Source organism: Pithys albifrons, chromosome 2 (assembly GCF_047495875.1).
Source record: "Pithys albifrons albifrons isolate INPA30051 chromosome 2, PitAlb_v1, whole genome shotgun sequence".
NCBI classification, from domain to species: domain Eukaryota; kingdom Metazoa; phylum Chordata; class Aves; order Passeriformes; family Thamnophilidae; genus Pithys; species Pithys albifrons.
Window position 1 is genome coordinate 120,034,471 of NC_092459.1, and position 26,651 is coordinate 120,061,121.

Below are 26,651 nucleotides of genomic sequence, written 5' to 3' on the forward strand. Positions count from 1 at the left end.
ATTTCCCACTTGGAAAGGGATTTTCTGGAGTAAAAGCAACTGTTTAGAGGCACAACTGCTCTCAGCAGCACTGCTTTTCCTTGGCATTCCCACATTTATTTACCCTCTTCTTTTAGGAATTCCACCCCTTGGATCTGGGGCTGCCCCACCAATCTCCAGAGAGGGGACCTGGCCAAGCACTGACGTTTCCTCCTCAGGTATTTTCCCACATCTCCCAGAGGAAAGGAAGGACAAACACATCAAGGTTCTCTCCCCTCCTCTCCCAGCCCAAGCCAGGCAGCCACAGGAACCATTTAGGCAGCACTTCCCTTTCCAGGTGATGGACCAGAGCAGAACAATCCCATAAAAGCAGCGACGAGCTGAGCCCGTGGCCAACTGAACTCGCCCAAGTTCAAAGCAATTCAATTACCCGGTTGGGAATCGGGCCAGACATCAACCTTAACACCTCCAACACTGGAGCAAATGGCTCTGGACTCTTTTAATGATCACAAGAAATCACTTTTTCCACTCTTCCCCTCGCTGGAGATGAGCAGGAAGTACTCCAGCATCACTGAGGAGATGCTCTTTGCACAGATCCTTCTCCAATTCCCGTTACAATTCACCGTTTTATTTAATAATCCCACTCCCAAGACTCACAAAAGCAGTTGTGCTTTTTGATATAAGACCTATATTTGATATCATCTGCATAATGTGGACGTGGGCAAGAGCCAAAGTGTTCAGAACAGGATCCTAAGGCTGGTAATTGGTTTAAGAACGATTCTGATAAAGCCCCATCGAGCGGGGCAGGCAGGATGGGGAGAGATGCCAACCCTCACCCCCTGTGATACCTGGCACAGGGTGGCACCCCTTCCCTGAGAGCAGGAAAAATGGGCATTAGGGATGGCACTGCTGCTCCCAAAGCAGCTTCATGTGCTTATCAACAACCTCATTCACAGGAAGTCCCACTCCAAAGGCTGGAGCGGGGCCAGAGAAGAGCAATGAGGCTGGAGAAGGGACTGGAGCACAAGTGCTGTGGGGAGAGGCTGAGGGAGCTGGGGGTGTTCAGCCTGGAGAAGAGGAGGCTCAGAGGTGACCTCAGCACTGTCTGGAACTGCCTGAAGGGAAGTTCTGGCCAGCTGGGGGTTGGTCTCTTCTCCCAGGCACTCAGCAATAGGATCTGTGGGGTTCTATGGGGGTTCTATGCGGGTCTATAGGGAATCTATAGGGGGTGTGTGAGCATCTATGGGGGGCTATAGGGGGTCTATGGGGCTTCTATAGGGCCCCAGAACTCAGCAATAGGACAAGGGGGCACGATGGGCTCAAGCTCTGCCAGGGGAAATTGAAGTTGGAGAGCAGAAAAAAATCCTTTGCAGAGAGAGTGCTCAGGGATTGGAATGGGCTGCCCAGAGAGGGGGTGGATTCCCCATCCCTGGAGGTTTTTCAGCTGAGCTTGGCCGTGGCACTGAGTGCCATGATCTGGTAAAGGGACTGGAGTTGGACCAAGGGTTGGACTCGATGATCTCAGAGGGCTTTTCCAACCCAATCCATTCTGTGATTCTGTGATTCTATGGATGTGGCACTGAGTGAGAATCCACCACGTCTTGATCCAACCCCACTGTGATCACCAGCCCAGGCCACTCTGTGCCCTGGGCTGGTGATCACAGTGGGGTTGGATCAAGGGTTGAACTTGATGATCTTGGAGGTCTTTTCCAACCCAATCCATTCTATGATTCATGTCAGAACCAGGTACCTTGCAAAAAACTCCACTTCCAGCTGCCCACTCTGTTCACTTTTAAACCATGGTTCATGTTGTGCAAGGTTGTTTCTCTTTCCATGTGTATTTACAAGATCCAAGCAAAGCCTTTCCCAGCCAGGATCTCAGAATGGTTGGGGTTTGAAGGGGCTTTAAAGCTCATCTTGTTCCACCCCCCTCACTACAGCAGCTCAAGGCCCCTTCCAAGGTGTCTCCCCCACCTCTGCCTATGCCAAAGGATGCAGCTGGTTCTTGGAAGATGCTCAGGGGAGGGACCTTCACTGAGCTCCAGCTGCTGCTCAAACAGAGCTCCTGACACGTCTCACAAAATAAATGCCACACACCACGACCCTCCCAGTTCAACTCCAAAGCTCTACTGGGAGAAAACTGGGACATTCAGGGCATGACACCATGCAGGAGCCTTCTGGAACTCAAGCTTGGGCCTTTTCTGTTCTTACTGAACAAGTGAATCTCCTTTAATTCAGAGGGTGGGCAGGCCCTGGGCAGAAAAGCTGTGGCTGCTCCATCCCTGGGAACATCCAAGGTCAGGTTGGATTCCACTGGAGCAACCTGGGACAGTGGGAGGTGTTGGGGTTGGAATGAGCTGATCTTTAATGTCCCCTCCTATACTGGATCCCTGAGGACACCTGGAGAGGAGAAGGATACAGGGAGACCTGAGAGCCCCTTGCAGAGCCTGAAGGGGCTCCAGGAGAGCTGGAGAGGGACTGGGGCCAAGGGCTGGAGGGACAGGATACAGGGAATGGCTTCCCACTGGAAAAGGGGAGATTTGGGTGGGATATTGGGAAGGAATTGCTGGCTGGGAGGGTGGGGAGAGGCTGGGCTGGAATTCCCAGAGAAAGGATGGATGGCCCAGCCCTGGGAGTGTCCAAGGCCAGGTTGGAGCACCCTGGGATGGTGGGAGGTGTCCCTGCTCATGGCAGGGGGTGGAATGAGACGAGCTTTAAGGTCCATTGCAAGCTAAATAATTCCATGATTCCATGAAGCTGGATGGGATCGTTCCAGGCTGTGTTTCTCAGTTTCTCAGCAGATAAATCCCATGGGATGCAGCTCCAAGGAACTAAAGCAAAAATCTGAGCTCCAGGGAGACCTTAGAGACCCTTGCAGAGCCTGAAGGGGCTCCAGGAGAGCTGGAGAGGAACTGGGGCCAAGGGCTGGAGGGACAGGACACAGGGAATGGCTTCCCACTGGAAAAGGGGAGATTTGGGTGGGATATTGGGAAGGAATTGCTGGCTGGGAGGGTGGGGAGGGGCTGGGGTGGAATTCCCAGAGAAGCTGTGGCTGTCCCAGCCATGGGAGTGTCCAAGGCCAGGTTGGAGCATCCTGGGATGGTGGGAGGTGTCCCTGCTCATGGCAGGGGGTGGAATGAGACGAGCTTTAAGGTGTCCTAAGCCCAAAGCATTCTGTGACTCTGCTATTCACCCCCACCACCAACACTTCAGGAAAGCCCAAAGCTTTGCAGCACATTAAGCAGAGCTGCCTTTAAAGCAGGAGCTGATGCCATGAATTCTGGGGCACAACAGAGGATTGAGGACCTGACTCATCACTCACTCTCCTCAGCTGCAACTCCTGTGTTTGCAGTGCAGTTGTATCCGTTTCAAGAGAGAGAAGAAACCCTCAGCCTCGAAGTGCTCATCATGTCAGTGAACACAGAGCCCTCCTCACCCACACACTGCCAGAATCACAGAATCATAGAATGGATTGGGTTGGAAAAGCTCTCTGAGATCATCAAGTCCAACCCTTGGTCCAACTCCAGTCCCTTTACCAGATCATGGCACTCAGTGCCACGGCCAAGCTCAGCTGAAAAACCTCCAGGGATGGGGAATCCACCCCCTCTCTGGGCAGCCCATTCCAATCCCTGAGCACTCTCTCTGCAAAGGATTTTTTTCTGCTCTCCAACTTCAGTTTCCCCTGGCAGAGCTTGAGCCCATCGTGCCCCCTTGTCCTATTGCTGAGTGTCTGGGAGAAGAGACTAACCCCCACCTGGCCAGAACTTCCCTTCAGGCACTTCCAGACAGTGCTGAGGTCACCTCTGAGCCTCCTCTTCTCCTGCAGTTCCATCTCTGGGCTCTGATTTTCCAGGACTCCTCTGCCATTCAGCTGATTCACAAACAGTGCAATCCCTGGAATGACTCTCATGGCAGGGAAACAGAGCCTGGCACTGCAGCACGAGGGCAGCTCAAGGGCTGTTCAGGAATGCAGAACACCCTGCTGGGCATGCAGGGCTGTGCCACACTCTGCCTGCCATCCATCCACACGGGCACAACCCACAGGAGGAGCCCAAAACTCCTGCAGATAACCCTGGTGTAACCAAACACTCCAAGGGGTGGGCAGAGAGTGGAGCATCAGCACCTGGATGGATCCTCCAGCACCTGGATGGATCCTCCAGGAGCCTCCCAGGAGCATCAGCACCTGGATGGATCCTCCAGCACCTGGATGGATCCTCCAGCAGCCTCCCAGGAGCATCAGCACCTGGATGGATCCTCCAGCAGCCTCCCAGGAGCATCAGCACCTGGATGGATCCTCCAGCAGCCTCCCAGGAGCACCATCAGCACCTGGATGGATCCTCCAGCAGCCTCCCAGGAGCACCATCAGCACCTGGATGGCTCCTCCAGCAGCCTCCCAGGAGCATCAGCTCCTGGATGGATCCTCCAGCACCTGGATGGATCCTCCAGCAGCCCCCCAGGAGCATCAACACCTGGATGGATCCTCCAGCAGCCTCCCAGGAGCATCAGCTCCTGGATGGATCCTCCAGCACCTGGATGGATCCTCCAGCAGCCCCCCAGGAGCATCAACACCTGGATGGATCATCCAGCACCTGGATGGATCCTCCAGCAGCCTCTCAGGAGCATCATCAGCTCCCCAGCAGCCTCCCAGCTCCCCAGGCAGCTGAGGAGCCCCAGACATGGAGCCATCACTTCCACACCAGCTGTTGTCCCACCCAGGTTCTGGAAGTATCTGCTGAGGTTTTTTTCCTGCTGAGCAATCCCAGAGGTTGTGCTGCTGGTTCCTCTGGGGTGAGGAACTCACTCTGCTCTTTGGGACACAGAGAGAGGACTCAGGATTGATCTTACAAGGTAAAAATACAATCTAAATGCCAATTATCACCATAATCCAAGTCTGACAACAGGGACTGACCTCTGACTAAGCACAGGGCTGGCAGCCAGACAGTTCTGAATTCTACTCAAGGCACAGACTGGTTCCCACTGACACCTTTCCTGTCTAACCCCAACCTTGCCCACCTCCCAGCTCTGGGGTTCCTGCCACTGGGGCCATTCCACAGGAATTCCAACTCTGAGGATGAATCAAGGGCAGGAGGAGGGCTCAGAAGGACTCACAAACACAGAGAAAAGCTGGAGAGGCAGCTGAGGGTTGAATCAGAGCCCAAAGCCCAAAGCTGTGCCAAGAGAGAGGAGGAGCTCTTGGATTCAGGAGCCAAAGACTAAACTTTGGAGATATAAACTCTGGAACAGAACCAGGGCAGGACTTGTGTGCTCGAGTTACAGCAAATCTCCCCAGCACACCTTTAATCCACATGAAGAAATGCAGAGTCAGTGGCAGTAAAACTGAGGCCTGAGCCTGACCTGAACACCAGCCCAGCCCCAGCCCTGGGTCCAAAGCCAGGTGGGATTCTCCTGGAGCATCCTGGGACAGTGGGAGGTGTCCCTGCCCATGGAATGATGAGGTTTAAGGTGCCTTCCCACCCAAACCACCCCAGGAGTTTGTGATAAATCCCATATTTTCAGGCACAGGGCTGTGTTCTGCCTCCTGCATTTCCCCTCAGAACTGGACCAACCCTTGATTAAAATCCAGACAGAACCCCCAAAATTTCCTCCATTCATTCTGCCACCTGCAGTATCTAAATAGAATCCTAGAATGGATTGGGTTGGAAAAGCCCTCTGAGATCATCAAGTCCAACCCTTGGTCCAACTCCAGTCCCTTTACCAGATCATGGCACTCAGTGCCACGGCCAAGCTCAGCTGAAAAACCTCCAGGGATGGGGAATCCACCCCCTCTCTGGGCAGCCCATTCCAATCCCTGAGCACTCTCTCTGCAAAGGATTTTTTTCTCATCTCCAACTTCAATTTCCCCTGGCAGAGCTTGAGCCCATCGTGCCCCCTTGTCCTATTGCTGAGTGCCTGGGAGAAGAGACCAACCCCCACCTGGCCACAACTTCCCTTCAGGCAGTTCCAGACAGTGCTGAGGTCACCTCTGAGCCTCCTCTTCTCCAGGCTGAACACCCCCAGCTCCCTCAGCCTCTCCCCACAGCACTTGTGCTCCAGTCCCTTCTCCAGCCTCATGATCTTCTCACCAGGGTTGGAAGAGACCTCTGAGATCATCAATTCCAACCCTTGATCCAACCCCACTGTGATCACCAGCCCAGGGCACAGAGTGCCCTGGGCTGGTGATCACAGTGGGGTTGGATCAAGACATGTTGGATTCTCTGTCCCTGGAGGTGTTTCAGAGGACACTCAGTGCCACATTCACTCCATTCTCCAGCCTTGTTGCTCTTCCCTGGGCCCACTCCAGCCCCTCAATCTCTTTCCTGAACTGAGGGTGAGATTCAGACAAGCTCAGTCCACACTGGGATTCTGCATCCCTGAACTGCCTGGAACAGCAGCACCTCCAATTCCAAAGGTTTGGAACAGCACCTCCAATTCCAAGGGTTTGGAACAGCACCTCCAATTCCCAGGGTTTGGAACAGCACCTCCAATTCCAAGGGTTTGGAACAGCACATCCCATTCCAAGGATATGGGAGGTGTCCCAGGTTTTCTGCCCTGGCCATGGAACACTGAATTGAAGGTGTTCTCACCCTTCTGCCAAGCCTGGAGTGCTGCTAATCCCCTGCCCAGCCCTGGTATCCCTTTGGTATGTTCAGCAGATTTATGAAGTTCTCTCTCCTTTAACGCTCCTTTTTTCTCTGAGTTTCAAAGAGCTGCAGGATTTGCTTTCCCTTTCAGTGCCAGAAAAGTAGAAATAGAACCAACACATCAGCCAGACCAAGTGAGGAATTAAATGTTGCTATTCCCTGATTTATTTTACTGTTTTACTATTCCCTGCTTTAACTGTGGAACTCTCCAATTCAAATCATTGTAACCATTTCTCTGCTTTTTTTTTTAGAGGAAAAAAACCCACCAAATGACTCTTAATTGTTCTGGGATCCTTCAGGTTGTACTTACACTACTGGAAAAGTTCTGAGCATACTTTACATGAGGGTGGGTCGTTATAAAGCCTCTTGGGGGTCTTCAGTGTTATTCACCATTCTGGAAGACACAAGGAGAAGCCACAGGAAAATTAGAGATGTCTGTGAAAAGCAAAGAGATGCAGCCACACAATTCTGGCTAACCTGCCTCTAACCCACACCCACCCAGACTTGAGGGCACGAGGTACATTCCTGAGGAGAAAGTCTGGTGGTTTAATCAGTGCAGAGACAAAAATTTAAATTGCAATTGATTTCTCCAGGCCACAAGTAAATTAATCCACGCAATCCTTCAGCCTTATGACAGTTCCCTGCCCCTTTAACTCCCTAAAGCCATTAGGGGGATTATTTGGCCAAACATCCACAGGGAACTCAGAGACAGGAACTGTGTCCTGAGAGGGAATGACCCAAGGGAATTGTCTGCAGCCATCACTGCTCATCTTTCCTCCTCCACAAAGTGCTCCAAAAGTCCAAGTATAAAGGGAGGATGTTCCATCCAGGGAGATGCAGAAAGAACCAGGGGGTGTGAACTGGGAGAGAAAACAACTGGACAGAGGGATTTCTATGGGATAAGAGATGTCCAATAGTGCCAGTCATGGATTAATCCATGAGGAGCAAACATCTTGGCTCTTCCAAGGGCTCAGAACTGCTCCAGATCCTACAGAATGACTCTTCCCCTACCACACCTGCTGGGGACTATGGGAAGGAATGCACCTCTCCCAGATGGAATCCAATGGGAATCCACAGCCCAAGGAATCACAGGGTTGTTTAGGCTGGAAAAGCCCTCTAAGATCCTGGAATCTCAGAATGGTTTGGGCTGGAAGGGACCTGAAAGATCATCCCATTCACCCCCTGCATGGGCAGGGACACCTCCCATCATCCCAGGGTGCTCCAGCTTGGCCTTGGACACTCCCAGGGCTGGGAAAGCCACAGCTTCTCTGGGAATTCCAGCTCAGCCCCTCCCCACCCTCCCAGCCACCAATTCCTTCCCAATATCCCCTTTCCCAGCCCTGCCCTCTGGCACTGGGAAGCCATTCCCTGTGTCCTGTCCCTCCAACCCTTGGCCCCAGTCCCTCTCCAGCTCTCCTGGAGCCCCTTCAGGCTCTGCAAGGGCCTCCAAGGTCTCCCTGGATCCTTCTCCTCTCCAGGCTGGACACCCCCAGCTCTCCCAGCCTGGCTCCAAAGGGGCTCCAGCCCTGGAGCAGCTCCGGGACCTTCTCTGGACTCCTCCAGCAGCTCCAGGTCCTTCCTGGGCTGAGGATCCCAGAGCTGGAGGCAGAACTCCAGGTAGGGTCTCACCACAGCAGAGTAAAGGGGGAACCACCTGCCTTGACATCAAGTCCAACCATCCCCCAGCACTGCCAAGGCCACCACTGCCCCATGTCCCCAAGTGCCACCGCCACAGGGCTTTGAGACCCTCCAGGGGTGGGGACACTGCACTTCATGCATTTGGTTCTTTCCTTTTTTAACTTCATGAACAAACTCAGGACCTGTCAGGGCAAGAGGGTGGGCAGAATGAGCCTTTCCAGAAGGAGCAGATCTCAGCTTTGGCCACCAGCTCTCAACTTTGACCACCACACTCAACTTTGGCCACCAGCACTCAACTTTGGCCACCAGCTCCCAGCTTTGGCCACCAACTCTCAGCTTTGGCCACCAACTCCCAGCTTTGGCCACCAGCTCTCAGCTCTGGCCACCAGCTCTCAGCTTTGGCCACCAGAACTCAGCTTGGCCACTAGCTCCCAGCTCTGGCCACCAACTCCAAGCTCTGTCCACCAGCTCCCAGCTCTGGCCACCAACTCCAAGCTCTGGCCACCAGCTCACACCATTGGCCACCAGCTCTCAGCTCTGGCCAGCAGCTCCCAGCTCTGGCCACCAGCTCACACCTTTGGCCACCAGCTCACACCTTTGGCCACCAGCTCTCCTGGGAGGTTCCAGCACGTGCCTTGTCCCACCCAGACATGGCCAGGGACAGCTGGGTGTCCCCAGGGAGGTGCTCAGAGCTCGCACGGCCACAAGAAGCCCTTTGGCCCACATGGAGCTGCCTCTTCCTCTCCAGGAAGGGTCACCAAGGGCAGGTCTGCCTGAAAGGATCTTGTAGCCAGGTGGGGGTTGGTCTCTTCTCTCAGGCAACCAACAGTAGGACAAGAGGGCACAGCTCAAGCTCTGCCAGGGGAGGTTTGGGTTGGGTATCAGGAAGAAATTCTTTGCAGAGAGAGTGCTCAGGCATTGGAATGGGCTGCCCAGAGAGGGGGTGGATTCCCCATCCCTGGAGGTTTTTCAGCTGAGCTTGGCCGTGGCACTGAGTGCCATGATCTGGTAAAGGGACTGGAGTTGGACCAAGGGTTGGACTTGATGATCTCGGAGGGCTTTTCCAACCCAATCCATTCTGTGATTCTGTGAAGACCTGAGAGGGTTCAGCTGGAGAAGGGAAAGCTCCAGAGACACCTGAGAGCCCCTTCCAGTGCCCAAAGGGGCTCCTGGAATGCTGGAGAGGGACGATGGGCTGGGAGAGCTGAGGGTGTTCAGGTGGAGAAGGGAAAGCTCCAGGGAGAGCAGCGAGGCTGGAGAAGGGACTGGAGCACAAGTGCTGTGGGGAGAGGCTGAGGGAGCTGGGGGTGTTTAGCCTGGAGAAGAGGAGGCTCAGAGGTGACCTCAGCACTGTCTGGAACTGCCTGAAGGAAAGTTCTGGCCAGCTGGGGGTTGGTCTCTTCTCCCAGACACTCAGCAATAGGACAAGGGGGCACGATGGGCTCAAGCTCTGCCAGGGGAAACTGAAGTTGGAGAGCAGAAAAAACTCCTTTGCAGAGAGAGTGCTCAGGGATTGGAATGGGCTGCCCAGAGAGGGGGTGGATTCCCCATCCCTGGAGGTTTTTCAGCTGAGCTTGGCCGTGGCACTGAGTGCCATGATCTGGTAAAGGGACTGGAGTTGGACCAAGGGTTGGACTTGATGATCTCGGAGGGCTTTTCCAACTCAATCGATTCTATGATGATGAAGGGCACAGGTGGGACATGAGGGGTCCCAGCAGGCTGTGCCAGGTCATGTCCTGTGGCCTGGGAGAGAAGGTGGCACTGCTGGATGGGAGGGTCACTCCCAGGTCCCTCAGCCACCCCCCAGGTCCCTCAGTCACCCCCCAGGTCCCTCGGTCACCCCCCAGGTCCCTCAGCCACCCCCCATGTCCTTCAGCCACCCCACAGGTCCCTCAGCCACCCCCCATGTCCTTCAGCCACCCCCCAGGTCCCTCAGCCACCCCCCATGTCCTTCAGCCACCCCACAGGTCCCTCATCACCCACCCCAACCCTCTCAGCTCCCACCCCAACCCCCTCCCCTGTTAAGCCTCTTCACTGCATTTCAAACATGTTCCCCCATGCGGTCACAAACCCCATGAGCTCATCCCCTGAGTCCCTGCCAAAGTTTCATACAGAGAGTTGGTTTGTTTTCCAAAGAGGAACAAATTAGACTTAAATATATACAAACTTTCTGAAGGTCACAGAGGGTAATGATAGAGGAGTGGATTGCTCAGAGAAAAAATTGTGTCCAGGGAGAGCAGGGGAGGGAAGAAGCAAAGAAGGAAACGCAGGAGGGAAGGAAAAGTTCACCTTCCATGGATTAAACCTGGAATAACACTGGGAGATGAGAGCAGGGAGGCAAAGAAAAGCTGCAGGAACTCAGGTTGGAGATGCCAAAGGCAGGAGGGTGTATCAGTGATAGTGAGAAGCCACCAGGATCTGGAGCAAACTTGGGATGGGAAGAACAGAGGAGGAAGAGGAGCTTTCCCAGGAGACTCCAAATCTGTGAGTGCAGGCAGAGGATGGTGGGATTTCAGAGGAGATTTCATGGAAAAACAGGGGAAATTATCCATTTTTGCTACATTAAAGGTTGAACTGGCTTTTATTACACCCAGAATGCAATCCCAAAGCATCCCAGACTGAGCCAGACAGGAAGGAAGGACAGGGAATGCTCAGCTCTGCCCTGGGAGCTGCACTGGGGGGAGCAAAGGCACTGCCAGGGTGTCCCAGTTGAGCAGGTGGGACCAGTTCATCCCTGGGTGGGGGTGACCAAAGCTGGGCATTCTCCACCCTCCAGCCATTGCCCACCAACTGGCAACAATGGCCCATTGGCAGCAGCTGCCCAGGGCACACCCCACCCCTCAGCCTGGGAGCTGGCTGGGAAAGAAGCCTGGCAGAGAAGAGCTGGGACAACTCCCCTCCAGGGACTCCTTGGCACCTCCACACCCACCTCAGGGCTCAGCTCTGCTCAGGGGCCACCAACCAGTCCAAAATCCCCCCTGGCTCACACAGTCACATCCCCCAGGCTGGAACTCCCTGCCCTGGGGGAGGCACTGGGGGCTCCCACCCAAACCTCAGGGGATGCAATCTTGGCCTTTGGCCACCTCTGGCACCACTCCTGGCATCCAGAGGAGGAGCAGACCCTGCACAGGAGGAGCCCACCCCTCTCCCCCAGACTGTGCCATCATCTGCACCAACAGCTTTGTCCCTTCCTTTGCCTTTGCCCTCGGGGGAACCACGTGGGGCTCAGCACAGGGGCCACCAAACCCCCCTGTGTTTGTGCCCCAGGGGGTGGGTTACACTGCTGGGCTTTGGGGGTTAAACCCAATTGCTCTTTGGGCCATTGCATTGATTGCAATATTGGTATTAAATTGTAACTCTGATTTATAATCTTCTTTGTGGTGGGTTCATTTCTCCTGCCCTTCACCTTTAAACCTGCCCAGGGGCACCAGCAGGTGCCTCCCATGGCCCAAAAGAGGCACAAACAGCCCTTGGTCCAAAGTTCAGGGCCCAGCAATGCCCTCCCCAACCCCAGACACGCAGCAGGTCTGAAGCTGAAACATTCCTGTTGTTCCAGAGCACACCAGACAGGAAACAAGCCTGGAATTCCAGTCTAAAAAACTCCATCCCAACCACCAAATCCCAAGCCTGGAATCACCAATCACTGTCCCTGTTTCCCCCCTGGCACAAAGCCCCAAACCAGGCAGGTGGCACCACTGGCTGCAGGTGAGAACTCACCAACCTTTGCCCTCTTGGCATTGCTCATTAAATAAATTATCTGCCAACAGGGGGAAAACACAACCTGTGTTTCCAGACAACACAAATAAAAAAAAAAAGGAGCCACTATTACCATGGAAAAAAAAAAGAAATAAATGGCTGTAAAATCAGATGTAATGAACAATCTCGTCCCCAGCTTAAGCTGCTACAAAGGCAGCTGAAATTTCCAGTGGCAATTTGTTTTGCAGATATTAAAAATCTCATTTTCCCCGTGCCAAGGACAAGGGGAAATGTGAGGCACTGGAGTAGCAACTCTGCATTTGTCTCACTTGACATGAAATCCTTCTCATTTTAGCTCTAATTTTTAAAGCATTCTTGGGATCCACTTCAGTTTTCCTCCTTGCTCAGTGTGTGCAATTCAATGTTTTGAAGTGAAATTCACCCTGATCCACAAAGCCCTGCAAGGAGAAAGTCACTTGGTAAAAAGATGAGGCTGATATCACTTCTTTTGGAAGAGGAATTCATCTTCTCTTTTAATTTCTGAGTGACTCACATAGTAAAAAAAAAAAAAAAAAAAAAAAAAAGAAAGAAAAAAGAGAGAGAAAAAAAACTCCATCACTTTGTTTTTCACTAATACCTTCCTGGGGAAGTTCTTCAAAAGGGTTTTGCAAATAACAAATTAAAAGTTTTTGTCCTTGGGGAAGACAAACATCAGCATTTTGACAGGGCAGAGGGGCTGAATTCTTGGCTTGAAGCCACAACAGGGCAGTGGAATCTGCCTGGGGACACCACAATGGTCACACCAGCCCCTGAGAGGCAAAGCCACCAAGTTCCAGATGAACCTCAGGCATTGGATGGGGAAATTAAAGCCAAAGAATGAAGTTCTACCACTGGTGAACTCACAGGGAAGGCACTTTCCCAACTCAGGCAGAGCTACAGAGCAGTTCTCTCCCAGAAATACCAAAAATAATTCAGAATTCAAGTCTTCTCCTCGAAGGTCTGCAGGACTTGTCACGTCTCACCCACCAGGGGAGGGCCAGGTGGGACTCCAGGAGGAATTTGCTCATGGAAAGGGGGGTCAGGCAGGTGGTGGAGGAGCCCCCACTCCTGGAGGTGTCCAAGGAAAGGCTGGATGTGGCACTGAGTGCTCTGAGCTGGGAACAAGTTGAGGACAAGGCTGGATCATCCCACCTGGATGATCTTAGAGGAAATAATTCCAGATTCTCTGGGCTTCTCTCCACTGAGGCCAAAGGGAAGGAAAAGTTACCTGGCTTAACTTCTGTCCAGAGGACATCCTGCCTTAAAACCAGCAGGAGAACAAAGATCCTTCCAGCTCTGGTTCATCCTGGTGATTAATCACCCTCTCCATTACAAATTTGGACTTGGTTTCTCCTCTGAGTGTGTCTGGCTTAGACTCCAGACAGGAGCCTTCCCTTGCCAGCTCCAGGTCCTTCATTCCTGGGAGCTGCTCAGACAGGCTGGTATTTTATTTACTCAGAGCTTTTAAAGCTCCAGGTACTGCATTTGTATCCAAAACTCCAAGAGAAATTCATCTGGGGGAACACACACAAAAAAAAAGTAGGACTGGTGTCCAAAATATTAAAGCTAATCTGGGACTCTTTAGCCCATTTTCCCAAAATAGGTTTATTAGGGGGGAAAAAAAAAAAGGGAAAAAAAGCTCTGCCATATGACTTGAGGATTTGTTTCACTTGTGCCCTGGGAGGAAGGTCAGGAACCTTCTCTGAGCTCTTCTCCAAGCAGTGCCACCTCCTGAGCAGGGAAGTGCAAAGAGAGGAGTTGGTGCTTCACTCTCTGCCCTCCAACTTCTTTAAATATCATTATTTTGGATGTTTAAACACCACAGACCTCGAGGAGGTTTGGCCAATCCCCTCAGGCACATGGTGGGACTCTTGGGGTGTCTGTGCAGGGCCAGGGGTTGGACTGGATGGTCCTGGTGGGGCTCTGGGTGTTTTATTTGTGAATGGGCACAGCAAAGGTCTCAAGGGACAGGTTGGGATCTTCTCATGACAGAATCACAGCTGGAAGGGACCCACAAGGACCATCCCTGCACAGGAGCATCCCCAAATTCTGGAAGGGACCTCTGGAAGGTCCAAGTTCTCTGCTCAAGCAAGGCCACCAAAACCAGAGCCCAGGACCATCCATGTCCAGGTGGGTTTTGGGTATCTCCAGGATTTAAGAGCTCATCATTTCCCTGAGCAACCAAACCCAGTGAAGCAAAAGAGACAAGGGATCTTATCTTTTATGGACACAAAAATCCTTGAAAAAACTGCCCAGGAGTTCCCTCCACCCAGTGCTGGTTTGATTCTTGTGCTCTTTGCCAGACCCTTCCAGGAGAAAGCCAAATTTTGGGATATGGTGGGAAATGCAGCAGCACCTCAGCTGGAAGGGACCCACAGGGACCATTTCTGCACAGGAGCATCCCCAAATTCACACCACAAGGCTGGAAGGGACCTCTGGAAGGTCCAAGCCCTCTGCTCAAGCAAGGCCACCAAAACCAGAGCCCAGGACCATCCATGTCCAGGTGGGACAAGATTTAAGAGCTCATCATTTCCCTGAGCAACCTGTGCCAATGAAGGAAAAGGAACAAAGAATTATATTTTTTATGAACACAAAAATCCTTGAAAAAACTGCTCAGGAGTTCCCTCCACCCAGTGCTGGTTTGATTCTTGTGCTCTTTGCCAGACCCTTCCAGGAGAAATTTTGGGATATGTTGAGGGAATGCAGCAGCACCTCAGCTGGAAGGGACCCACAGGGACCATTTCTGCACAGGAGCATCCCCAAATTCACACCAGGAGGCTGGAAGGGACCTCTGGAAGGTCCAAGCCCTCTGCTCAAGCAAGGCCACCAAAACCAGCAGCTCAAACCCATCCATGTCCAGGTGGGACAAGATTTAAGAGCTCATCATTTCCCTGAGCAACCTGTGCCAATGAAGGAAAAGGAACAAGGAATTTTATTTTTTATGAACACAAAAACCCTTGAAAAAGCTGCCCAGGAGTTCCCTCCACCCAGTGCTGGTTTGATTCTTGTGCTGTTTATCAGAAAAGCCAAATTTTGGGATATGTTGAGGGAATGCAGCACCCTCTCAAGTTTACAAGACCTTCTTCTTTCTCAGAACTCCAATGAAGGGAAACCATTGACAGAAAAATCAGATCACAAAATCCTCAACTTGCCCAAACTCATCCAAAGCTCCCAGAAAGGCAGAAAAGTTCAGTTGTATTTCCTTGGAAAGGACCCCAAGTTAGTCCAGAAGTCACAGGGACACACAAAAGGCAACCCAATCCCAGTAAAAGGCTGTAATTTAGTGTTGCTTTGTCCTTAATGGCAGCTGGAAAATGAAATGCTGTCACCAAGTCCCATCTGCAGGGACATTCCAGCCCAGAGCCAGGATGGGATTTCCACTCTTGCCTACAAATGAGCTCCCAGCTCTCCCATCTGCTGCTGCAGCTCCTCAATTGCTGCATTTTGGCCCCTCTAATCATCTCCAAAAACCTGCCTGGAACCAAAGGCCACACTTGGATTTGCTTTTCTGCCTAAAATTGGACATTGCCAAGTCCTTGAGTCTAAGCCTGGGCCAAACACACAATAGATGAGAGGCCTGCTCAGAAAACAGCCCAATTAGCACAAATTACCCTGAGAGCTCCCTGGGAGGGCTGCAGTGACAGTGACACTGGAGGTGCCAACTGGGATGAGGTTCTGCAGGGCCAGGTGTGACTCTGGACCCACCTCCAGATTGCTCATCCCAGAGAGGATTCCAGAGTCTGCCAACCCTCAGATTCCATGTGGGTCATGGCTGGGGACAGGCAGGGCCAAGAACACGAGACCAAGAGGCACTGCAGGACGTGTGACAGCTCTAAGAAATCAGAGTGTTCACCTCACAGGACAGGCAGGGCCTTCCCTTCATCCAGAACTCTCCAGGGAATCCCTTCTCACTCTGGGAGATGCCACCAAACCTTCCTGGGCAGCAGGAAGGGCTTTTCCTTCATCCAGGACTCTCCAGGGGACTTCCCTTCATCCAGGACTCTCCAGGGAATTCCTCCTAACCCTGGAGATGCCACCAAACCTTCCTGAGCAGCGGGAAGGGACTTCCCTTCATCCAGGACTTCCAAGGGAATTCCTCCTTACTCTGGAGATGCCACCAAACCTTCCTTAGGAACAGGAAGGGACTTCCCTTCATCCAGGACATCCAACGGAATCCCTCCTAACCCCGGAGGTGCCACCAAACCTTCCTTAGCAGCAGAAAGGGACTTCCCTTTATCCAGGACTTCCAAGGGAATTCCTCCTAACCCCGGAGGTGCCACCAAACCTTCCTTAGCAACAGGAAGGGACTCCCCTTCATCCAGGACTTTCCAGGGGACTTCCCTTCATCCAGGACTCTCCAGGGAATCCCTCCTAACCCTGGAGATGCCACCAAACCTTCTGGAGCAGAATTCCAGAACCTTGGCATGAGGTCACTGGACAGAGGGACATTAATTGCAAAAAAAGGGCTTTGAAATGTGTCGATTGAATCAAACTTAATTTCCTTTTTTTTTTAACCAGATTTTAACTTTTTAACTTTTTTTTTTACACTTCCAAAACCTGCATCTTTGGGCCTCTAATCTGCAGGGATGTCAAAGCCTTGGCAGGCACAGGGAATGCTGCCACACATGGAGATGCCCAGCACAAGGTGCACACTCTGAAGAACCTGATCCCAGTTGCTGATCCAAGAGAAGAAACCAGAATTTACCTGCAATCACCAGCACCAGTTCCAGACATGGAAAAGCAGGGATGCCTCACAATCCTTTATTTCACAGAATCATAGAATGGATTGGGTTGGAAAAGACCTCCGAGATCATCAAGCCCAACCCTTGGTCCAACTCCAGTCCCTTTACCAGATCATGGCACTCAGTGCCACGGCCAAGCTCAGCTGAAAAACCTCCAGGGATGGGGAATCCACCCCCTCTCTGGGCAGCCCATTCCAATCCCTGAGCACTCTCTCTGCAAAGGATTTTTTCTGCTCTCCAACTTCAATTTCCCCTGGCAGAGCTTGAGCCCATCGTGCCCCCTTGTCCTGTTGCTGAGTGTCTGGAGAAGCAAAAATACCAAGGAATTGGAATCCTGTTATTTGATATTTCCACATTTCAGAGTAAATTGGAGTCTTTTATAAAGAACCAGGTGTCTTGTACTGAACTGGATCAGCTGCCCTGATGAAAAGCTGCACAATGGTCTGGGCACACCTACCCATTCTCCTCAGGGAATCCCAGAATGGTTTGGGTTGGACGGACCTTAAAGGTCATCTCATCCCAACCCCAACAGCTCCCACTATCCCAGGTTGCTCCAAGCCCCTTCCACCCTGGCCTGGAACACTTCCAGGGCTGGGGCTGTCCACAACTTCCTTGAGGGTCCTGCCAAAGAAGAAACCTCTTCCCAAATCACAGAATCACTGAGTCAGATGGGTTGGAAGACACCTCTGTTATCAGCAAGTCCAACCCTTGGTCCAACTCCAGTCCCTTTACCAGATCATGGCACTCAGTGCCACGGCCAAGCTCAGCTGAAAAACCTCCAGGGATGGGGAATCCACCCCCTCTCTGGGCAGCCCATTCCAATCCCTGAGCACTCTCTGGAAAGGATTTTTTTCTCATCTCCAACTTCAATTTCCCCTGGCAGAGCTTGAGCCCATCGTGCCCCCTTGTCCTATTGCTGAGTGCCTGGGAGAAGAGACCAACCCCCAGCTGGCCACAACTTCCCTTCAGGCAGTTCCAGACAGTGCTGAGGTCACCTCTGAGCCTCCTCTTCTCCAGGCTAAACACCCCCAGCTCCCTCAGCCTCTCCCCACAGCACTTGTGCTCCACTCCCTTCTCCAGCCTTGTTGCTCTTCTCACTTGGGTTGGAAGAGACCTCTGAGATCATCAAGTCCAACCCTTGATCCAATCCCACTGTGATCACCAGCCCAGGGCACTCAGTGCCCTGGGCTGGTGATCACAGTGGGGTTGGATCAAGACATGGTGGATTCTCTGTCCCTGGAGGTGTTTCAGAGGACACTCAGTGCCACATCCAGTCCCTTCTCCAGCCCCAGCCCCTCAATCTCTTGCCTCAACTGAGGGGCCCAGAACTGAACACAACACTCAAGGTGTGGCCTCCCCAAGGCAGAGTCCAGGGGAAGGGTCACTGCCCTGGCCCTGCTGGCCACGCTGGTTTAGATAATTTTTCCCACTGCTGCACGGCCCAAAATATCAAGGGCAAAGTGGCATCACTTGACAAGAGCAAATTCACTGAATAAAACTTAAGTAGTGTCGGTTTTAAAAGAGGGTTTGGATTTAAGACCATCACGCCCTTTCCCCAAAGAGCCTCATGATAAAACTCTGCACAAACACCAACCTTGGAAGGAACTTCACCAAACATAAAAAGGTTGTGCTGAAAAGCCCTTTGAGCTCTCAGTTACCCTTTTCCACCCAAAAAAACCTGTATGAAACTGTGCCATGAAAGGAGAGCTCTGCTCTGGTGGGTTTGTACTTTATCTGCCCCATGACTGGTCTGGAGGAGACAGAGAGGACTTGGGTTGAGAGACTGGCAGTGGTGAAAATGTTCTGCTTAGCTTGGTGTCACAAAATAATTGTTTTTAAAAAGGGTGTTCAGGAATTTGCGTTCAGAATTCCAGGGCTTGAGGCACCTGTTCTTTGGAAGAGCATCCTGGAGAATCACAGTATGCAGGATGGTTGGGGCTGGAAGGGACCTTAAAGCTCATCCAGTGCCAACCCTGCCGTGGGCAGGGACAGCTCCCACTATCCCAGGATGCTCCAAGGGAATCCAACCTGACCTTGGACACTTCTGGGGGCAACCTGTGCCAGGGTATCCCCACCCTCCCAGCCAGCAATTCCTTTCCAGTATCCCTCCAAGCCCTGCCCTCTGGCACTGGGAAGTCATTCCCTGTGTCCTGTCCCTCCAGCCCTTGGCCCCAGTCCCTCTCCAGCTCTCCTGGAGCCCCTTCAGGCTCTGCAAGGGCCTCCAAGGTCTCCCTGGATCCTTCTCCTCTCCAGGTGTCCTCATGGATCTGGTGTGGGAAAGGACTTGGAAGCTCATCCCATTCCCACTCCCTGTCATGGGCATGGACACCTCCCATTGTCCCAGGTTGCTCCAAGGGAATCCAGCCTGGCCTTGGACACTCCGAGGGCTGGGCCATCCATCCTTTCTCTGGAAATTCCAGCCCAGCCCCTCCCGACCCTCCCAGTCAGCAATTCCTTCCCAATATCCCCTTTCCCAGCCCTGCCCTCTGGCACTGGGAAGCCATTCCCTGTGTCCTGTCCCTCCAGCCCTTGGCCCCAGTCCCTCTCCAGCTCTCCTGGAGCCCCTTCAGGCTCTGGAAAGGGTTCCAAGGTTTCCCTGGAGCTCAGATTTTTGCTTGAATTCCCTGGAGCTGCATCCCATGGGATTTGTCTGCTGGAGCCATCCCAGCAGCACCACCAGCTCCATGAATCCCAGAATCCCCAAATGGTTTGGGTTGAAATGGCCTTAAAGCTCATCCTGTTCCAACTCCAACACCTCCAGCTATTCCAGGGAATCCAACCTGGCCTTGGACACTCCCAGGGCTGGGCCATCCATCCTTTCTCTGGGAATTCCAGCCCAGCCCCTCCCGACCCTCCCAGCCAGCAATTCCTTCCCAATATCCCCTTTCCCAGCCCTGCCCTCTGGCACTGGGAAGCCATTCCCTGTGTCCTGTCCCTCCAGCCCTTGGCCCCAGTCCCTCTCCAGCTCTCCTGGAGCCCCTTCCAACACCCTCTCCAACACTTTTATCCAAATAAATACATAAAACATCCTTAACCACCTACAAAAAGTGCCAATAACACTCAAGAAACACCACCTGGATGCCCAGCCAGGACATTCCCACAGCCCCCTCTCTGATCCATGCCCTTCTCCCAGAGTGGCACCCCCCAAACAGGGATCACTCAGCAGCTAAACATTATTCCTGCAAAGACCTTCTCCTGCTTAACATCTTAGCAGGGATTTATGGCACTGAGTGTCTGGAATGCAGCTTAACAATGCTGAGAGTTCCAAGAAATCAGTAGTTTGGCACTTACAAATCCAGCAATCCCTGCTGAAATATGAGCTCACTAAACCTGTAATCCCAGTTGCCTCCTCCTTTTTTTTTTCCCCCTCCTCATAATTGGTTTAAATTTAGTAGGAATGAATCACTTGCTGCAGGTTTGCTTGGTTTAATTCTTTTTTTTTTTATTTTTTTTTTTTTTTGCATCTTGGATGACATCTCATGGGAAAGGTTGGAGGAGGGAGGCAGGATCTGCTTTCCAAAGGAAAAGCAGCAGCTTCTCAAAGTTTGGGGTGGGTTAAGGATCTCCAGCACTTGGGAATTGTCTCCTGTGTCAATAACCAGCAGGGCACACACAGCCCCAACCAGTGTCCCAGTTGCTCCAAGCTGGGTCCAGGTTAAAGGAAGAGCCACCCCAGGTGGTCTGAACACACACTCTGTGCCCAAATGGCCTGTTCTGGCATCAAGGACACAGAATCCCAGAATTCCTCAGCTTGGAAAAGACCTTTAAAACCACCCTGTGCCCACTGCCCACCTTGTCCCCCAGCCCAGAGCTCTGAGTGCCACATCCTGTCATTCCTTGGACACCTCCAGGGATGGAGACTCCAAACCTCCGTGGGCAGCCCCTTCCAAAGCCTGACAACCCTTTCCATGAACAAATTCCTACTGATGTCCAACCTGCCCATGCCCTGGCACAGCCTGAGGATCTGTCATAGAATCACAGAATGGATTGGGTTGGAAAAGACCTCTGAGATCATCAAGTCCAACCCTTGATCCAACCCCACTGTGACCACCAGCACACGGCACAGAGTGCCATGGGCTGGTGATCACAGGGGTTGGATCGAGACGTGGTGGATTCTCACTCAGTGCCACATCCATGGAATCACAGAATCCTAGAATGGATTGGGTTGGAAAAGCCCTCTGAGATCATCAAGTCCAACCCTTGGTCCAACTCCAGTCCCTTTACCAGATCATGGCACTCAGTGCCACGGCCAAGCTCAGCTTAAACACCTCCAGGGATGGGGAATCCACCCCCTCTCTGGGCAGCCCATTCCAATCCCTGAGCACTCTCTCTGCAAAGAAGTTTCCTCTCATCTCCAATTTCAATTTCCCCTGGCAGAGCTTGAGCCCATCGTGCCCCCTTGTCCTATTGCTGAGTGCCTGGGAGAAGAGACCAACCCCCAGCTGGCCACAACTTCCCTTCAGGCAGTTCCAGACAGTGCTGAGGTCACCTCTGAGCCTCCTCTTTTCCAGGCTGAACACCCCCAGCTCCCTCAGCCTCTCCCCACAGCACTTGTGCTCCAGTCCCTTCTCCAGCCTCGTTGCTCTTCTCTGGCCCTGCTGCCCTGTCCCTTGTTCCATGGGAGAAAAGGCCCATTCCCAGCTGGCTCCATCCTCCTGTCAGGGAATTGTAGATCCAACTGGGACCCTCCTGTGCTGCTCCCACCCCACCTATGAGGAGCTTTGCAGGAGCCAGGCTGGAGGGAAAGGAGCCATGGAATCATGGAATGGTTTGGGTGAGAACGGACCTCAAAGCTCATCCCATTCCATGGGCAGGGACACCTCCCACTGTCCCAGGGAATCCAGCCTGGCCTTGGATACTCCCAGGGATCCAGGAACAGCCACAGCTTCTCTGGGAATTCCAGCCCAGCCCCTCCCCACCCTCCCAGCCACCAATTCCTTCCCAATATCCCCTTTCCCAGCCCTGCCCTCTGGCACTGGGAAGCCATTCCCTGTGTCCTGTCCCTCCAGCCCTTGGCCCCAGTCCCTCTCCAGCTCTCCTGGAACCCCCTTGGGATTCTCTGCCCAGAATCCCAGCCAGGAGCCATCCCAACAGCATCACCATCCAATTCCATGGAATCACAGAATCCTCCCTTTGTGGAGGGACCTCAAAGCTCTTCCCATTCCAAGGGCAGTGACATCTCCCACCATCCCAGATTGCTCCAAAGGAATCCCACCTGGCCTTGGACACTCCCAGGGCTGGGCCATCCATCCTTTCTCTGGGAATTCCAGCCCAGCCCCTCCCCACCCTCCCAGCCAGCAATTCCTTCCCAAGTCCAGTCTTTCCCTGCCCTCTGGCACTGAGAAGCCATTCCCTGTGTCCTGTCAGGAACTCTGGCAGGTGGCAGGGAAGGGAAGTGGGAAGGAGGGAGGCAGAGCAGCAGGGACAGCTTTGGGACAGCTTTGGGACAGGTTTGGGACAATCACAGCAAACCTCTGCTAAATATACCAGCCCTGCAAAGTAGGTGGGTCAGAACATCCCTCCAAGAGAAATCCAGATTTGGAAGCACAGCCCAAGCGGGAAGCTGAACATCCAGAGGAGGTTTGAGCACAAGCTGAAGGGCTTCAAGCAAGAACTCCTGAAGGATTTGGAGTTTCCCTTCCCCCCTCCCAAGTACAAATTCAGCCAAAAGCACAACAGGAGCCTGCAATGGAAAATAATCCTTGGGAAATAGTTAAGAAAAATAAATGGATGCACAGAGAGGTGAACTGAGCTCCAGCCTGAAGTGGAATTATTTAGGAAGCTTGGAACAAAAGTGAGACTGAGCCACCACCCTACACCTTGTCACCTGTGACAGGGCTGAGACTCAGCAGCTCATTCCATGTGTGACACCAACCCTGAGAATCACAGAATGGATTGGGTTGGAAAAGACCTCCGAGATCATCAAGCCCAACCCTTGGTCCAACTCCAGTCCCTTTACCAGATCATGGCACTCAGTGCCACGGCCAAGCTCAGCTGAAAAACCTCCAGGGATGGGGAATCCACCCCCTCTCTGGGCAGCCCATTCCAATCCCTGAGCACTCTCTCTGCAAAGAATTTTTTTCTGCTCTCCAACTTCAATTTCCCCTGGCAGAGCTTGAGCCCATCGTGCCCCCTTGTCCTATTGCTGAGTGCTGCAGGTGGGGGAGCCACTTGTGTCTGACTCCAGGGTCAGGAATCATGGAATTCCAGAATGGTTTGGGTGGGAAGGGACCTTTAAACTCATCCAGGACACCTCCCACTGTCCCAGGGAATCCAAACTGGCCTTGGACACTCCCAGGGATGGGCCATCCATCCTTTCTCTGGCAATTCCAGCCCAGCCCCTCCCCACCCTCCCAGCCAGCAATTCCTTCCCAATATCCCCTTTCCCAGCCCTGCCCTCTGGCACTGGGAAGCCATTCCCTGTGTCCTGTCCCTCCAGCCCTTGGCCCCAGTCCCTCTCCAGCTCTCCTGGAGCCCCTTCACGCTCTGCAAGGGCCTCCAAGGTCTCCCTGGAGTTGTTTTATTTTTTCCTTAAATTCCTTGGAGCTGCATCCCATGGGATTGTCTGCTGCAAGCTGAGAAACACAACCTGGAACCATCCCATCCAGCTCCATGGAATTGTGGATGGTTTGGGTTGGAATGGACCTTAAAGCTCATCCCATTCCATGGGCAGGGACACCTTTCACTGTCCAGGGTTGCTCCACCCTGGCCTTGGACACTCCCAGGGCTGGGCCATCCATCCTTTCTCTGGGAATTCCAGCCCAGCCTCTCCCCACCCTTCCAGCCACCAATTCCTTCCCAATATCCAACCTCAGTCTCTCCTGACAGCCATGAATGGGGGTGGTGGAACCCACAGGGATTTTGGGATCCCAAAGCCGTGGGCAAGGTGCTGTGGGAGCATCAACTCCTTCTGTTCCTGGGAAGGGAGATGGGAGTGAGGTGGAGGAGCAGGAACCTGGAACTGGGGAGTCGTGGAATCCCAGGGTGGTTTGGATGGGAAAGGACTTAAAGCTCATCCTGTTCCAACCCCAACACCTCCCACTATCCCAGGGAATCCAGCCTGGCCTTGGACACTCCCAGGGCTGGAATATCCATATTTTCTCTGGGAATTCCAGCCCAGACCCTCCCCACCCTCCCAACCACCAATTCCTTCCCAAAATCCCACCTATCCCTCCTCTCTCTCAGGGAATCCCCCAGCAAGGAGGGGACAAAAAGCACAAAGTGCATTATGGAAATTCTCCCCAAATTTCCCCAGGTTTTGAGAGAATTCTGCAGAATCCAGAGCAGCAAATCCACCTTCAGCTGAGGGAATGGATTGGGAGTGTTGATAAAAGCCCCAAATTGCAGAACATTTGGAAATGCATAATTTAGTAGAGGACATCCAGTCCAGATTCATAAAAGGAAGGTCATGGCTGACAAATCTGCTGAAATCCTTTTTATTATACGAGGAAATCGTTAGGTTGGACAAGAGGGAAACTGTGGCCATGAGTTATCAGGACCTCAGGAAAGCAGCTGATTTGGTACCACTCAGGCTGATTTACAGAGTCATAAAGGAATGGAAATGGATTAAGGGACATTTTAGGGATAGGAACAAAGGAAACAGAGCGAGGGAAGGAGGGTGGAACACGGAGGGGGAAAGGTCAGGCTGGTGCTAAAGGAATAAAAACGGGGTGAGAAGAGGAAAACTTGAGCTCAGCTGCCACTGCAGAGACAAGAATGGCTGAATTTGGGGGCAGAACTGCAGGGGAGTGTTACCAGTGGGGGTAAATTGGGAGGAAATCAGGGGCACAAAGGGGGAGGAACAAAAAGGGTTTTACCAGTGGGAGCAAATCAGGAGGAAAACAGGTGGAGAAAGGGGGATGAGCAAGAAGGGTTTTACTAATAGTAAATCAGGAGGAAATCAGGGGCAGAAAGGGGGATGAGGAGAAAGAAGGGGCTTAATAGTAGTAAGTTAGGAGGAAATCTGGTGCAGAAAGTGGATGAACAAGAAGAGTTTTACCAGTGGGAGTAAAATGGGAGGAAATCAGGGGCAGAAAGTGGATGAACAAGAAGAGTTTTATCAGTGGGAGTAAATCAGGAGGAAAACAGGTGGAGAAAGGGGGATGAACAAGAAGAGTTTTACTAATAGTAAATCAGGAGGAAAACAGGTGCAGAAGGAGGGATGAGCAAGAAGAGTTTTACCAGTAATAAACTGGGAGGAAATCAGGGGCAGAAAGGGGGATGAACAAGAAGAGTTTTATCAGTGGGAGTAAATTAGGAGGAAATCAGGGGCAGAAAGTGGATGAACAAGAAGAGTTTTACTAATACTAATTCAGGAGGAAATCAGGGGCAGAAAGGGGGATGAGGAGCAAGAAGGGGTTTAATAGTAGTAAGTTAGGGGCACAAAGGGGGATGAACAGAGTGCCCTGGGCTGGTGATCACAGTGGGGTTGGATCAAGGGTTGGAACTGATGATCTCAGAGGTCTCTTCCAACCCAAGTGAGAAGAGCAACGAGGCTGGAGAAGGGACTGGAGCACAAGTGCTGTGGGGAGAGGCTGAGGGAGCTGGGGGTGTTCAGCCTGGAGAAGAGGAGGCTCAGAGGTGACCTCAGCACTGTCTGGAACTGCCTGAAGGGAAGTTCTGGCCAGCTGGGGGTTGGTCTCTTCTCCCAGGCACTCAGCAATAGGACAAGGGAGCACGATGGGCTCAAGCTCTGCCAGGGGAAACTGAAGTTGGAGATGAGAAAAAAATCCTTTGCAGAGAGAGTGCTCAGGGATTGGAATGGGCTGCCCAGAGAGGGGGTGGATTCCCCATCCCTGGAGGTTTCTCAGCTGAGCTTGGCCGTGGCACTGAGTGCCATGATCTGGTAAAGGGCCTGGAGTTGGACCAAGGGTTGGACTTGATGATCTCAGAGAGCTTTTCCAACCCAATCCATTCCATGATTCTGTGAATTCCTCCTTATTCCAGGGCTCTCCATGGGCTGCTGGCAGTGTCATCTCCTGGAAGGTGCCAGTTATTGCCCTGCCTGGAAGGTGAACTCTGCTGTGTGATGACAACTCAACATTTCATCCTTTCCTTCCTTTTCTAAGAGAGCAGCAAATCTTTCCCAACATCCTCATGACCCAGGGGGTGAAACTGGTGGAAAACTGAGCCTGAGCCACTTGGCTCAAGGTCAGCTGTGCCAAAGATGAGAAGAAGAGGGAGAAGGAGAAGGAAGGGGAAGGAGAAGGAGAAGGAGAAGGAGAAGGAGAAGGAGAAGGAGAAGGAGAAGGAGAAGGAGAAGGAGAAGGAGAAGGAGAAGGAGAAGGAGAAGGAGAAGGAGAAGGAGAAGGAGAAGGAGAAGGAGAAGGAGAAGGAGGAAGAGAAGAGAAGAGAAGGAGGAAGAGAAGAGGAAGAGAAAGAGAAGAGAATGAGGAAGAGAAAGAGAAGAGGACGAGAAAGAGAAGAGGAAGAGGAAGAGAAAGAGAAGAGAAAGAGGAAGAGAAAGAGGAAGAGAAGAGGAAGAGAAGGGGAAGAGAAGAGGAAGAGGAAGAGGAAGTGAAGAGGAAGAGAAAGAGGAAGAGAAGAGGAAGAGAAGAGAAAGAGGAAGAGAAGAGGAAGAGGAAGAGAAGAGAAAGAGAAGAGGAAGAGAAACAGAAGAGGAAGAGAAAGAGAAAGAGGAAGAGAAAGAGAAAGAGGAAGAGAAAGAGAAAGAGGGAGAGGAAGAGAAAGAGGGAGAGGAAGAGAAAGAGGGAGAGAAGAGAAAGAGGAAGAGGGATAGAAAGAGAAGAGAAAGAGAAGATGGATCTTCTGATTGCTGTGCCCTGAATCCCAGGCTGCCACCACCTGTGGGCACCAGCCTTGCAATCCTCAAGGCTGTCAAACCCAGCAGCTTTTACAGGCACTGAAAATCACTTGAAATAAACTTCAGGTTGGGGAAAAAATAATAAAATAAAAT

At 52.4% G+C, this 26,651-nt stretch overlaps 1 protein-coding gene across 12 annotated transcripts in view; it reads right to left on the reverse strand.

Annotated features, from left to right (window-relative positions):
* Nucleotides 1-26,651, reverse strand: part of HMBOX1 (homeobox containing 1) — a 124,710-nt gene that overhangs the window by 57,482 nt on the left and 40,577 nt on the right. For 9 of the 12 annotated variants that reach the window (XM_071547615.1, XM_071547626.1, XM_071547617.1 and 6 more), the window contains one exon: nt 6,931-7,014. The exons of 2 other annotated variants lie outside the window; for them this stretch is intronic. In XM_071547615.1, coding sequence (XP_071403716.1) covers nt 6,931-6,953 — 23 coding nt within the window. In that variant the 5' untranslated portion in view covers nt 6,954-7,014. Of the gene's footprint in view, nt 1-6,930; nt 7,018-26,651 lie in introns of those variants that run through there. One more of the 12 variants, XM_071547620.1, reaches the window with a different exon arrangement.